At 43.5% G+C, this 16,130-nt stretch overlaps 1 protein-coding gene across 1 annotated transcript in view; it reads left to right on the forward strand.

Annotated features, from left to right (window-relative positions):
• Positions 1 to 509: 509 nt before the first annotated feature.
• The window catches only part of fgf11a (fibroblast growth factor 11a), a 54,477-nt gene continuing 38,856 nt past the window's right edge, over positions 510 to 16,130 (forward strand). The window contains exon 1 of the mRNA XM_071539196.1: positions 510 to 656. Coding sequence (XP_071395297.1) covers positions 510 to 656 — 147 coding nt within the window. The remainder of the gene's footprint in view (positions 657 to 16,130) is intronic.

A 16,130-nucleotide genomic window follows, 5' to 3' on the forward strand; every position in this document is an offset into this window, starting at 1 on the left:
CGCCGCCGATGTCATTTCAGGATTGCCGCGTCGCCTTTATTGTCGAGTCGCCGCTGTTTGCTTTGGCCAATCAAAGAGCGATTGTAACTGGATGGGGAGCAGCTGCTTCGACGAGATCAGGAAATAATTAGGAGTAACATTTTGTGAACTGCGTGGCATTTCGGTTGATTGCAGAGCTGCCAACAAGAACATAGGGGAATGAGGGTGTACTGCCTGTGTAGATCTGTGTGTGTGTGTGTGTGTGTGACTGTGTGTGTGTGTGTTTTGGTAGGGGGGCACAAATGAATTGAGGACAGACTGGAGGAGAAAGAGAGTCTCTGCAAATCAGTTTAATTAAAGAGTACCGATGCATGAGATTAGATTGGGAGCCTATGGTGTAAAGGATATGATTACACAGTGAGAGACAGAGACAGAAAGAGAGAGAGGGAGAGTTATAGAGAGAGAGAGAGAGGGAGAACACAAAATACTGTAACAGTGAGAGAGAAAGAGAGAGAGAGAGAGAGAGAATGATGGCGAGAGATTTGGGAGAAAACAGGGGCCAGATCGCTGCCAACTCGCTGTGCCGCTCGTTGCCCGTGGCGATGCGCAGTGTGCCGTTCCCATGGCGCTCTCCGGGTTGCCACGGCACCCAGGGTGTTTCCTGTCTTGACGATGAGGTACCCCCCCGTGGGCCAGGCAATGTGGGGATGTGTGTGTGTGTGTGTGTGTGTGTCAGTGTGTGTGTGTACGGATAAACCATCTCTGGCTGTGCGGCCTGTCTGTCGCTGAGTGCCTAATTAGTAGTGTCATACAGAATCTGGTGACAAGATGCAACACAACTGCTAGAGGAGAGGACACACACACACACGCACACACACACACACACACACACACACACACTATGTCAGTGCGTCCTTGTTTGTCAACACACACTGAATCCGACATTGCCTACTCCGGGGACAGCAACTCTCAGACCCAAGGCGGCTCTTGAAATAGGAAAGCCTTCACTGCTCGGCTGGTTCATATTGAAGCCATTAAAAGTCGGCCTTATGATTTCTTTCATACCCGCAGCGTTTCTCACAGCTTTGATGTGACTTCCAGAGCCGGATGGAATTGTATTTACAATATATTCTGTGTGTGTTTGTGTTAACCTGCGTGGAGTGTCAGATGGGTGGGGGTTTACCGCAGCGGGGCAATTTAGATAGTGTCAGGTTGGTTGTCAATCACAGAAAAGTGTATTAAATGGACTTTTATTTGTGTTTGATTGTCTAGACGTTCAGATATTCAGTGTATTGTCTTATGTGGCAAACTTCATCCACCTGAAACAAACCAAAAAGTATTTTGCAAAGGAATAGGATTCGATCGATTTGGGTTTTTGTAGGCAGATACCAATATTTTTTGGACTGAAGCTGCAATATTTTGTGTGATTTTGTGCGGCTTTGTCTGATATTCAGTATCTTTAAATTTGACCATTTTCATGCCAAAACAATTCCACAGATTTAGTGTTTCCACCAGAATTTTATACTTTTTACTGAAACAGCATTTAGACAATAGGACACTCAAATACTCCATTGAAATCAATAATAATAATAATATATTCATGCGTACTTGTGTGGAATCTGATCAAAATGTCACATTAGAACCAGTCCAGGTTAAGGGCTTCCCATTGACAAGCAGTATTGATCAATTTTACAATAAATATGTAATCAAATCAGTTTCTTTGTGGATGACATTGACTGGCCAATATCTGATTTTTAATAAAACGGCAGTATCAGCAAACTGCAGTGTTGTTTTGTCTGTTTGGCAGATGATAATACCAACCATGGCATGTTTTTATTGAACATAGTCTAAGTGACAGACGGCTGCAAAGTATTAGGATATGATTTTGTGGGGGGGGGGGGGGGGCAGTATTAAAGTTCCATGGCTGTTGATTGTCTCATTTGGGAGCTGACGCCGACATAAAACAAATAAAAAAAAAAGAAAGAAAGGAAGGGATGGAGGGAGAGGAGGAGGAAAAGTGAGGGAGATAAAAGGCGAGGCGAGGTTTGTTTCTTTTTACGACTCCTGACACTCGTTAGATGGGGTTTTCTCTCTGTGTGTGTGTGTGTGTGTGTGTGAGAGAGAGAGAGGGAGAGAGAGAGAGGGAGGGAGAGATGTACGTACAACAGGAGAGGCTGATTAGCATTGTGCTCCATGTTCCACTGCTGTGGCTTCGACTCGGGGAGAGAGAGAGAGACAGATAGAGAGAGAGAGAGAGAGGGATGAGAGAGGCAGAAGTGCTGGCTCAGCACTGTGCCAAAGGCGGAGGAGAAGATGGGAGAGGAGGAGAAGGGAGGAGAAAGGAGGAGAGGAGAGAGGAGTTGAGAGGTGTTCGTTCCATATGTTTAGAGATGAATGAGAGAGAGAGAAAGAGAGAGAAAGAAAGAGAGGGAGAGAGAGAAGAGAGAACAGAGTGTGCTAAAAGAGAAGCAATTAGGCAGGAAGAAGGTGAAGTGTCCTCTTGTCTCCTCTCTCTCACTCTCCCTGTCTCACACACTTTGTCTCTCTCTGCCTGTCTCACACACTCTCTCTCTCCCTCTCCTTCTCTCTCTCCTTCTCACACATTCCTAAAGTCTCCCTCTCCCTTTCTCTGGTGATTGTGGCAATAAAACAACTGGATGCTGCCAGGCCTCGTGTTCAGGGCCGCCTCGTCCTTTTTTGATTGTTGCTATCCTTTCATTCCTGTTACTCTCTCTCTCTCTCTCTCTCTCTCCCCCTCTCTCTCTCTCTCTGCTGTGGTCTTTTTCATCCCTTCCTCCCCCCCCCCTCCTGTCTTCCTGAGCAGCGATGTTGACAGGGAAAGAGACTCAGCTTTGTGCAGATGTCTCAGGCTATGCTGGAACACACATTATACATACACTGAATCTGACACGGTGCGCACACACACACACACACACACACACACACACACACGCTGACAAGATGAATCACCAAAAGTAGCCCAGGCTTGTCCTTGTACCATGTTGTGTCGGTATGTACAGTGAAGCCCTGTAGTTGCCATTTATATCTCCGCACCAATGTCACCAAAACAAGCTGCTGTACCTAAAGCATTCTGATCCAGTTTTAATGCTACATGTAGCTTTTTAACATCAATAAATCATCACTACTATTTAATTTTGAGACATCAGAATAATAACTGTAAAGAAACAGTGGGTTGAGGCAGAGGAAGCAATGGGGTTTATGGGAAATGTGGTCTTAGGTTTGAGAAACAGTAGCACTAACTGGCATGACATAGAGGCTACCAGTCATCATGAGCATGGTTTGTTTATGGTTTGTTTATGGTTTGTTTATAGTTAATTAGGGTAATTAAGTAGCATTTGACCAAGGTGAGTTTTTGAAAGCCAATACTGATACCGATATTCTTGTTAAAAGCTGCTGAAAATCTTCAAATTTCAATTTTTTTATGCCCAGAAATTACAAGTATTCACTGTTTATTCTTGGCAGAAATGAAAAGCCTCAGCCTCAGCAAAGAAAGAACATTCAGACCATCATGTGACACTAAAACTCTCCATTGAAACCCAGACTAATGAAATTCTTGTAGGGTTAGCAGCTCTTTAAAAGCGATAATTTATCCCACAGTTCTCTGAATAGGTGGGTGGGTCGCTCTGCCTTCAATGAAGAATTCATTTATAGAAAGTATAATTGAACTGAAAATGAAAAGTCATTGCAGGTTTTACAGACTGTGGTCAGGCAGGAACCTCCATCCTATCAGAGGCATGACTGGCTCTATATCAGATATTTAACAAAAGGACAATATCGACCTGAAATATCGGTCTAACCCGAACACCAAGGTATCACAGTTAATTTGACAATGACATATTGATGTTTAAAAATGCTCCGCGTAGTGCCTCTAAAGCGATTCTGATAATAATATGAAAGCAAATTGATTCGTCCTCTTTATATTAGTGATTTTGGATGTGATCCAGGTGAAGAATTGAGCAAAGAGTCCTTGTGGGTTTTCTAAAATCGTCAAGTCATTGTCGACTCTCACCCTTCCCTCCAGCCCATTACCCATCTGGTTCCACACACACACACACACACACAACAATATTCCATCTCTTCTTGAGGATGAAAAACCCACCTGTGTGTGTGTGTGTGTGTGTTGCAGGCAGATCGGTCATTAACTAATGTGCGGTGGGAGAGCGTGTCCGCCGCTGCCGGCCTCACCGAGGTCAGAGGTCACTGACGCAAAAGCACACCAGTCCATTGCGGGGCCGCTCTGCCTCATCCATCTCTGTCAGAGTCCCAGCCAAGAACACACACACACACACACACACACACACACACACACACAAACATAATGCATTGTGTATGGAGATATTGGCATGCTCAGGTTAGACACGTAAACATGCAGGCTCTTTCATGCACATTTGTGAATGGATGGGTTCAGACGTACACCCAAACACACACGTACGCATGCATTGCATATGATAACGTGTGCAAGCGTGCACACACACACACACACACACACACACCCCCACCCACACAAATACACACGCGTGAATGGAGCAATCCTCAAAGCATCTGGTGTCAGATTCACCTGAATATTGTGCACCGTCCCATGGGAGGCAATTGAGAGAGCATGACAGTGGCAAGTGTTACGACCTATTTGTGTGTGTGTGTGTGTGTGTGTGTGTGTGTGTGAGAGAGAGTGAGAGAGAGAGAGAGAGAGAGACTGAGCACATGGCCTTTTCTCATCTTGCTTTCAAGACATGCCAGGAGTAACCATATATGCAGCTGCTGAACACACACACACACACACACACACACACACAATACATGCATAATAACAGTCTAATTAGTATATTTCATTTCTTACCACATTGCCTACATTAGACGATATGTGCAGTAGAAGCTGATCCCAAGTCAGTCTTAACTGCCTTTTTTCCATTTGGAAATTGACTGACTGAGGTTTTAAGGGCCTGTTTTACACTTTTAAAATATTTGTTTACATCGGTCATAATTGTAAACATTGAGACAGACCAGTATTTTGAGTTATGCCATGTTATGAAAGTTGCAAAAAACATTAAGCTATTCAAGTCAAACTCTAGCGCCTAAAATTATGACCCAATAATATCTGGATTTGGGGCTTTTCGGGGTATTTTCTCTGCATTTCCCCTATATTTACTTTCTCCGCTCCTGCGACTTGCTGTGAGTTATAGGATAATATGCATTAAGTGTCATCCAGAGAGGTTCCATAGACAGGGAATTGGCTTGTATTTGCCTCTAATGGCACTTAAGGGAATATTCCTATTTATCTCTGTGTAGGTCAGCACTTAGCAGAAAGAGGAGAAATATACTATGGTGTTAAAAAGCTGAAAGATGTAAAGGCGTCGTTAAGAGTTTAACAGAGAGAGGGGGGAGGGAGAGAGGGAGGGAATGAGAGAGAAAGCGATAAAGCGAGAGAGAGTGTATGGGAGAGGGAAGGAGGGATTGGGGAGGGTTGTACAGAGAGAGAAAGAGAGAGAGAGAAGCCAGTGATGAAGAGAGAAAGTGTGTGGGTGGAAAGTTTGGTTCCTGGCCATTGACTCTTTTCAATGTTACAACACTGGGGCCGCTGGTGATTGATCTCCCTGCTCTCCTCCCCCCCTGCTCTCTCTCTCTCTCTCTCTCTCTCTCTCTCTCTATCTCTCTCTCTTCCTCTCCCTCTCTGATCGTCCTCCTCTCCTTCTTCTCTTGCTGATTCACTCCCTCTTCAAATCTTTTCACACGGTTTATCTCCCTCCCTCTCTCCATCCCTCCCTCCTTGTCTCCTTTTACCCGTCCCTCCTCTTCCTCCTCCCTAATCGCCCTCCTCCTCTTCCTTCCGTCCTTCCTCCCTCCCTTCTTAACTCTCTCCCTCCTTTACCTCCCTCTCTTCTTCCTCCCCCCCTCTTCCCCCCTCCTTCCCCTCTCTCCTCCTCCTTCCTCCCTCCTTCCCCACCTCTTCCCTCTCAAACTCGCTCTCTCCTCTTCCTCCTTTCTCATTCCCTCCTCTTCCTCCTCCCTAACTCCCTCCCTCCTCTTCCTCCTCTTCCAGCTCCCTCCTTCCCTAACTCCCTCCCTCCTCTCTCTCCTTCCTCTCTCCTCCTTCCTCTTCCTCCTTCCTCCCTCCTCTTGCTCTTTCCTCTCTCCCTCCTCCTCCATCTTCCTCCCTCTTTCCATCCCCCTCTTCCTCTGTCCTCCACTTCTCCTTCCTCCCTCCTCCTCCTACCTTCCTTCCTTCCTCCCTTCCTTCCTCTCTTCCTCCTCCCTCCTCTTCTTCCTCCCTCCCTCCTCTATCTCCCTAACCCTCCTCTTCTCTCCATCCCTCTTCCACCTTCATCCCTCCCCCCTCAGGTGCTGTCGGGTCCTGGCCTGGATCCAGACGGTGTGTGTGTGTGTGTGTGTGTGTGTGTGTGTGTGTGTGTGTGTGTGTGTGTGTGTGTGTGGGTGGGGGGGCATCATTACTGTAATTAACATCAGTTAAAAAGGGTCCTGTGATGCTGAAAACCTCTGCATTGCCTGCTGCTCTCTCTCTCTCTCTCTCTCTCCCTCTATCTCGATCAAATCTCTGCAGTGTATTAGTCATATTTCAAAAGTAATGATATCGCTTATAATTATTCTATGGGAGCAGTCATTGATCACATTACTTGTTATTGCATATTACTTTATGAATGATCCCACACAAACTTAACTTTTGTGCCATTTCACATCTAAGCCAGTCATTGTCTTTGCCTGTCTCTGTTCTTCCTCTCTCTCTCTCTCTCTCTCTTTCTCTCTCTGTCTCTCTGTTACATTTTCTCTTTGACACTTGCTCTCCCTTCGCCTCCCTTGTTCTCTCTCTCTCTCTCTGTCTCTGATCTTATCCGGCTGTTATTGTGTTCTTTTTTGCTCTCTTTCCCGCTTTTTCCTCTCTGATCCAGGTTGCGTCTGTCTCTCCGAGTATCTGTCGTTCCCTTTCATTTGTCTTTCTCTCTCTCTCTCTCTCTCTCTCTCGCTCTCCGTCTCTCCGTCTGTTCGCCTATCGCAGACAGAACAAACCCCCAAGGGTATCTTCCCTTTTTCCTTTTCTAAAGCGTCACCTCCCTCCCTGCCCTCCCTCCCTTCGTCATCACTTCTTTCTCGATTTACGCTTGGCCCTTCTTTGTTTCTCTCTTTCTCTCTCTCACGCCCTTTTCAATCTTGCCCTTTATCCTCCCTCCTTATCTCCCTCTCCATAGCCTGTCTCTCACTCATCTCCTCTGACAGCTGCTTTTCTTCTGCTCTCTCTCTCTCTCTCTCTCTCCCTCTATCACCCTGTCTTAATCATTGGGCCATTCGTTTAAGCTAGAAATCATTAAGCCTTTGAGCACAGACTGAAAAAAAGAAAGTTTGCCAGTTGCTTTTTTAATTAATCCACAATGTCTCCCTCTGCCTGACCTCTGTGTGTGTGTGTGTGTGTGTGTGTGTGTGTGTGTGTGTGTGTGTGTGTGTGTGTGTGTTTGTGTGTATGTGTGTGTGCGTACGAGTCTGCGTCACTTGTTGGTGTGGTTTCTGTGCTTGTTCCCAATTTACATTTTTCTCAATGTCTACCCATGAGCCAGTGTGTGTTATCCAGTGAAGGTGCGGTTACTTTCAAAATGTAATCTATTACACATTACTGATTGAAAAGTGTCATTACATAATCTCCTGGAATACTGAAACTCAGTTATGTAACCTGATGCTTTCACATGTTTTTTGGATTTGCTTCAAAGTCTATATGTTGCGTAATCAAGCAAACAGTTCATTCCAATTTGCAGTAATTTGAATAAAGTTTTGTTCTCATCTATACACAGTGGCTGACATATTTTCAAGGTGTGTGAAATTACGTTTTTGCATAATCTTAACTACTAAATGCCTTTTTTTACCCTCAGCAAGTAATGACTCACTGTGTCAAAAGGATCTGAAATGTGACTTTAACCTTTTTTCAGTAGCTGTAACAGATCATTTTGTAATCAGATTATTGTAATCCCTTTACATGCATTGCCATGACTTCCCAGCCCCTGTGGTTCTACTATGCGTTCAAAATTGCCCATATATATTTATATCAGTCTGAAGGCATATGATGCACACAAGGGCTGGGAAATAATGAGATTACAGTTACCATTTTTGTATTCAGATTATTTTAATCCCATTACATCTATTCCCATTACTTCCCAGCCCCCTTCAGACTGATATAAATACACAGGCAACTCTCTTCTCCTCCGCTCTACAGTCTCTCTGTTTGTGTCGTGGCATTGATCTCTCTTCTGGAATACACAGCCTGACACATTAGAATTAGATTTTCACAAATGTCAACTTGATCTTCCCTTACTAAGCAGCTATTTTTCTTCTCCACTTTAGCCAATCCCTCATCCCCCCCTCCCCCAGGGCCAGGAAATCTGTCTTTGCTGTTCATTGGCTAAGTGTCACCTCGCCTCAGCCAGTCACCATGTATCTCGCAGCGGCAACGGCAGAATTGTCAGGCATTTTTTTTTATTTTTTTAGCGGTCAAATTAACCGGTCGTTGTCGTGTAGCTCGTATGATCCTTCTAATTAGGTTGTTTTAATTGCCACCCAAAAAACACGCATGTCCCGGGAGCCTGGTAAACTTTCAACAGCGTAAATGGATTCGCACTTCATCACTTTCATCGCTATTGATTTTCCTAAAAGCTAAAGTTTGACTGCAGAGAGACAAGACAGAGGGAGAGAGAGAGAGAGAGAGAGAGAGAGAGAGAGAGAGAGAGAGAGAGAGAGAGAGAGAGAGCTGATCGAATGGGAAAGAGGGAGCAGCAGTTTGTTTTGAAGTCGTCCCGCCCCCTTTTCTCCCTCTCCCTCCTATGAGGGATGAGGCTGCTGGCGATTTGGAGATGATTGATGGTCCTAGTAAATATGGCCATTACCATATAGGCTCTCCCCACCTTCGTCCCCATTATTCATTGTCAGCCGGGGCCACAAAGAGCCACTGTTGTAATTTTATGCAATTTAGCCGCGCACTTAATGTGCAATAGTGCAATATGAAAAATATGAAAATACACCTGGTGCTGTCCTCTTGCTGAAACCGTTTGTTTGGGGTTTTTTAAAGGTTTTTGTAAGAACCGACTTACGACTCTGCGATTTGAAAAATATCTGCACACTCTCGTTTCAATACACAATACATATGTTATTGCACTCGTGGCCCGCCGTCAAGCGTTCGCCACTCGATGCAATAAACGCCGGGAGATGAAATATTAGCGGTAGTAAAATCCATATGTCCGCAGATTAATAGCTTTAGGCTCTAATGCTAGCGGTGAGGAAGACAATATTAGAGTCGGTGGGGAGTAACAAGCTTATTAACTCCGGCGCGAGCGGAGAGGCGTTCCTGTGGCAGTGTGCATGTTGAGTAGCAGCAAGCCGAGCAGGAGTCTGCCCTAAGCACTGTGTTTGATAAAGGAAAATTGTTGTGAAATGCCCTTTGTCCACTGGCTTATGAAGGAACAAGGATGGGCTGAACTCTAAGATTAATTCTGAGAAACTGGGTGTATTAATATACACAGTAAAGTAACAAACGCAATGATATAGTAGTGCACGAGAAAAGGAGTGTGTGTGTGTGTATGAGAGAGAGAGAGAGTGTGCATATGTATAAGCAAGCGTGTGTGTGTGTGTGTGTGCAGGAATCTGAGTTTGTATGAATCAAAAAAGACAATGTTGAATGTAAGAAAAATGAGAAAATGAATGAGGGTTTGTGTGTGTGTCCATGTGTATAAGCAAGCATGCGTGTGTGTGTGTGTGTGTGAGTGTGTGAGAGAGAGAGAGAGAGAGAGAGTGTGTGTGTGTGTGTGCATGTGTATAAGCAAGTGTGTGTGTGTGTGTGTGTGCAGGAATCTGAGTTTATAAGAATCAAAAAAGACAATGTTGAGTTTGTCTGTGTGTGCATGTATATAAGCAAGCATGCATGTGTGTAGGTGTGTGTGTGTGTGTGTGTGTGTGTGTGTGCGTGTGTGAGTTTGTATGAGTCACAGTCCACCACTATGGAGGGTGGACTGTATTACACAGTGGAATGTGTGCAGGCCTACTGATGCACAGAGTGGAGAAATCCTGCTCTTTTACTGCATGAACAGCATGCAGCTGTGAATTACCGCTGCACTGCTGCTCTGCCTCGAGGAGTAATTACTTGAAAAATTCAAATGTGCTCTGTTTCCACCTGTCAGAGAGCACAAAGAACAATCTGTCAGCCAGTTGACTGAGAGGTCTGTGGTACAATATGCCCGCTGAATTCTGCCTGACGGATTGAGAAAGAATGGCCAGAATACAGATGCAGGAATAGGCTGCAGTTCTACTGGTGTTAGACCTTAAAGATGCTGTGTGTAACATTTTAACATCAATAATTCATCACCACATTAATTTTGAGACATTAGTATATTTACTTTAAACAAATGAGACCATTGCTGAGAAGACTGTCAGCCTCTATCGACCAATACGCTGCATTTTATATTGTGTGACACCAGGTTCGATTTGGAGGGAAATCTGCTGGATCGCTTTACGGCACAAAACAGGAAGAGAATGAGTAAAATGCCTATGAAAAAATCACATCCGACATGTTCATCCTCTTCAGTAAAGCCAAAGAGAAAACAAACGCACCCAGAGTGACACCAGAGAGGGGGAGGGGGACAAGCAGCAGCATCTTGAATTTGAGAAACACTAGCATTAACAATACCACTGGTGTGAGGTACAGGCTATGGTCTTATTTGTTTATGGTAATTATATCAACTCATCAAAGTGACGTTGACAGTGAGATATTGATGTTTAAAATTGCTACGCATAGCACCTTTAAAAGTCCCATATGGTGTAAAACAGGATTCCCTTTGCCTCTTTGATTATAAAGGAGTTGGATGGTCTATCTAAACATGGTGAAAGTATCAAAACGCACGGTTGCCAACTAAATCCACACAATCCATATTAGAAAAGCGAGCCTCTAAACGAGCCGTTTGGACTTGCATAACATTGTGGCGTCACAAAGGTTCGCTCATTATCATTTTTGTAAGAAATAATAGACTAACAAAGTGTTTTTTTCAAAGCGGTTGAGCGGTTGTCATTGTTTTTATACTGGAGAGTTTTCCCTACCTGTAGCTGCCGGGCCGCGGTGTCTCACGTTTCACTCTTGAAACGGTTAGCCAATCAGAACAGAGGGGTCGTTAATATTAATGAGCCTTAAAGACACGGCGACAGAAACAGCCTGTTCTTGGTAAGGCTCAGAGAGATGCTGGGAAATGAACGTGTAAAAATGGATTGAGAGTGTTTTTGGTACATGACACCACACACACAGCTTTGAATGGATCTTAAGACGATGATGATGATGATGATAATACTTTATTGTCAGATCCAGTCTGAAATTTTTCTTGCATCACAGCAGCTCCATTTGCAACATCACAGAAAAGACAAAAATTAAGACAGGACACAAAAATACACACATTCAACATATCATTAACAATCACAGACGTCAATACACAGACGTCAGACGTCACAGACGTCAGACGTCCTTCAACGTACATTTGATCTGGGATTAAGCTCCATATTTAATTTTAGGATTGACTGGTGTACAAAAGAGTGCTTCAGTCTAACCCTGTTAAATGGTGGAACCCTATATCTCTGATTTGATGGTAACAATTTATATTCACTGTTCAGGACGTGGTTGGGGTCAGAGACGATGTTGTTGGCCAGCCTTAATATGTTATTATGGTAGGCTGATTCATAGAGTTTCTCAAGTGGTTGGGCTACAATCTTTGAGCAGATTTTTATTTGGTGGAGCAGTTTTGACTTTAAAGTAGTGGACAAACACTTGTACCATGTATTATTACAATACTGTAGAACACTCATAATCACAGAAGTAAAAAACAAAAGAAGAATTTGTCTACTCGCCCCAAAAGACCGAAGACAGAAAATAAAACACTGGAACGTGGAGAATATGGACCTTTAAGAGTAAACAATGTAGTACATACATGTACACAGTAAATATGGTGGACACTAAACAGTCTTACAGTATCAGTGTTTCCCATAAAATATTCCCCATATCGACACAAACTGAATGGAGAGACGGTTTGAAACAAAGCCTCGACAGTCGGATGGAAGTATAACAGTCAGCTACTGTTGTAAGCGCTGAGTATCATGAGTGCCTCCTTTAACATGGGAGGGAATGGAACCTCTAACCCTCTAACCAGTGTTCAGGCCTTGCTCCATATAGAACCTATAGGTTTCTGTAATGCTTCCTCACACCGAGTGCAGACAGCCAGGACATTTTGTGCTGTAGCCTTCTGAGGTGTGACGGTCATGGGCGTTTACTCACCCTCTCTCCCTCCCTTCTTTCCCTCCTTTCTTCCCTCTCTTCTTCCCTCCCCTCCCTCCGAGTGACATATCAGTTGTTCAGCGGAGTCTCTGTAGCTGTTAAGCGTCGCTTTATTGATGCTTTGCTCAAAGGCGTGACGCCGCTATTCCTCCTCCTCCTGCTCTCCCTCCATCACTCCCCCTCTCCCTCTTGTTCTTCCTCTCTTTCTCTCTCTCTCTTTCTTTCAGCAGAGGAGAAGTAATGACTTGGTATCCCCCGCTGATTGGTTGATATATAGCTTTATTAGGAGGGAGAGAGACAGAGAGAGAGAGAGATGGAGAGAGAGAGGGGAAGAAACAGGGGGGAAGGTTTAGAGAGGGAGGGAGAGAGAAAGGGTAAGAGAGAAGAAGAGAGAGGGAGATAGAGGGGGGGAGAGGAGGTGGAGAGAGAGGGAGACATGGAGAGAGAGAGATTAAGAGAGGTAGAGAGAGAGGGGAGAAAGAGAGAGAGGAGACGGAGAGTGGGAGAGAGAAGAGGAAAGAGAGAGAGAAGGAATAAAAGCTGGAATGAACTTTGAGCTTAGCTGTGATTGTTAATGAATAAAAAAATGTGACTTGATTGAACATAAATGAAGAGAGGACACTGGAGACGAGAAAGTAAAAGACCATTTGTGTGTGTGTGTGTGTGTGTGTGTGACACAACAGTCAGACATGGTCCTTGGCAGGCCAGCCAAACCCCATCCCCGCACACACACACACACACACACACGCACACACACACACACACACACACACACTCTCATGTAAAGAATGGGAGTGGGTAATGGGGGTGAAAATAACACTCTCTGCTGCCCAGTTGTCATCTGACTCGGGGGTTCAGGGTGACTTTAATGGTTGAAATTCTTAATAAGTTAAATTAATCCTGCTCTTCATTAAGGTCACTCTATAATTGGCGTTGAATGTCTGCGGGATTACGTGCACAAATCCTGCTCACACACACACACACACACACACACACACACACACACACACACTTGTGTCTTGGCCCTCCCTCTGTAGCTGGGTTAGACTGATATATCAGTTTGCCGATATTGGCCTTTTATGAACATATTGACCAGTCAGTGTCGTCTACCTTTGATATGATTGATATGATGGATATGCTTGATTATGAATTGATTATATAATTGATCAAAGCTACACTGGTTGTCTATGGAAAGCTTTTAACCATTGATTCTAATGTGGCGTTGATCGCATTCCACACAAATATGCATGAATTTGCTTAAGTCCCATGGTGTAATTGCTGTTTTAGAGGCTTTTCCACCCTTCTAAGAATAAAACTCTTAGGGAAACACTTAATATGTGTATTTTTATGGAATATTTTGGCATGAAAATGGTCATATTCAAAGATACTGAGTGTGTTGGTATTGGCCTTCCAAAAACACTTTCAGTTGAACCCTAAGCTGGATTCTGTTCAGAATGTTTGAGCCCCGAGAGCCTTAACCCTGGATCAGTGCTTCCCCTCCATCAGAGCCCTCTGAAGTCTGATCCAGCCTGGACCGGGCTGGATACACACCGGCCTGTTAGGGAAATGAAGGAGGAGCGCTGCGTTCAGGGGCTTAAAAAAAAAAAAAAACATACTCGGATTCCATCTTCAGCGTGATCCTCATATTATTTTTCAAGATGTGCTTGGCAGGAGAAGACTTTATTAGCTCCTATGGGGAAAGCTGGTTTTGCACCAGATCATATCACTGCACACACAACACTGACAGGACATTAAACTAGTCCCATGGAGAGTGCACACAAAAACAAAATGGCAAAAACACTTATCTCTATAGTTCAATCTGGGCTAAAAGAAATAAGTGAAAACTGTGTTAAGTGCAGTGTGGGAGTGCAAAATTGCAGGGGGCTACAATGATTATGCATTATTTATTAAACAAACTGCCTCTGTAAAGTGAGTACCTCAGTCTCACCTAACATAGCAAACTAACTCCCTTTTGAACATTGTCATCACTGCCTTGTAAACACACTGCAGTTGAAAGAGGCCTGAATTAAAAGCGTGTACACACAAACCAAATTCGCAGGCCTGAAACACAGCAACACTGTATAAGCAAGTGTTATGCAGCAGTTACTAAGAAATTTGGCATTCTGACTATAGTAAGAAGAGGCTGGATCATGTATATACAGTTGGCACTAACGTTGTTTTGTATGTAATGTCTGTCACTCCTACATTTTCTCTCAGTCTGGACCTAAACCCAAACCAAACATCCAAACAAATTTGGTTTCTGCACAGAAAAAAGTGGAAGGAATGTTAACTTTCTGTTGTATGTAAACTTTAAATACAGAATTGAAAAGGTGTTTCTTAACAGCTTGTTCAAGAATGGAAGGAATGGAAAAAGTCCCTTATCTTTTATAGCCAGAACTGAACTAGACCTCAAAATTACCAAAAAAAAAACTATTAACTATTAAAAACTATTAAAAACAGTATCCAAATTTGAATTCAGTTTCAATTCAGTTAAGCTCGCAACTCCCTAACATGGAGTTACAGTAATGTAATCATGTTATTTGCCCCATGGCGACTTCTCTCCACGTATTTAAACGTTCAGTTTTACTATCGTGCTGCCTCAGGTTATGACTCACGGCAATTTCTCCTGCTTTTAACCTTTGCTTAACGATGGAATGAGCAAGAGATGCTGTGTGTGTGTGTGTGTGTGTGTGTGTGTGTGTGTGTGTGTGTGCTCTTGCATGTCCTTGCATCCGCGCTGTATTTCCTCGTAATGTTTTGAATCACGTCATCGTTACCAAACAGGGATGGACTCTAAAATACACACATCTTGTACAGTATATGTAATAGCGAGTCACTCTACTGTACTGGATGTTAAGTAACACACGGCTCGACGTGCGGCCCTGTGGTCCGAGGCTTCATTTGGGATTAACACTCAGGGAATTACAGATTACCACACTCCACTTTCGACCTTCTGTGTCTAGTCAGCCGGTGACGTGCGGAAGGGCTTTTATCTTTTAGTGGTTACAGAGGCTCAATCTCGCTGCAGAGGCCGCGACCTCCAGCCAAACGCAATTGCTCATGTTGTGTCACACTTTGGTCATGAAAGGAGGAATTACATGTGAGCAGTTCTTTGACTAATAAGAAGACGTCAAAGCTTAGTTTGAGCTGTAATGAGCTTCAGTCCAACAAGTTCTTGAAGGGAAAGCGGTAACATGCATTAACTTGCTTAGGATGAAAATGGGATGTGTTTGTTTTTTCTGCACACTGCAAAAAATGCCCAAGAAGTGAAAAATTCTGCAAATTGTGGCCATAATTCCACTTGTTTCCAGTTTCACTTCTTGCAGAAACAGTGTCAATATCTTAAAACAAAGCTGAATTTAATTCAGATAATAAGACAAACCTTTAGTGATGCAAGTGGGGAAATGGGGTCGCTGCTGCAGCAAGTAGTAAAAGGATACAGCAAAGGAAAATAGAATTTAAAGAAGAATATTGCAAATGGGGGTTAACCACAACAAGTGACAATTTCTATCCTATATATAGTAGAAATGTATGAAAAAGTCAAATTATGAAAAAGTGTGGATTACAGCATTAAAAGATATAGAAAAATAGCAGCAGGAGTAGCGCTAGAACTTACTGAGAAATAATGAAATTAGTGAAAATTAAAAAAAATGTATAGCAAATGAGAGCATATATACACATAATGTGCAAAAATGTGCTCGTATTTGCATTAACAGGTCTATAGAGGGCCATACATACTGTATGCAAACAAAGTGCATATAGGCATATATACATGTTGTAAAAACTACTACTTCCAAATATATTCAGATCACTCCACCAGTATCAAGAAATT

This window comes from Centroberyx affinis, unplaced genomic scaffold, assembly GCF_046629955.1.
Source record: "Centroberyx affinis isolate AG114_WGS23_722 - 3 ecotype Tasmania unplaced genomic scaffold, CSIRO-AGI_Caff_v1 ptg003420l_1, whole genome shotgun sequence".
Classification (NCBI taxonomy): Eukaryota; Metazoa; Chordata; class Actinopteri; order Beryciformes; family Berycidae; genus Centroberyx; species Centroberyx affinis.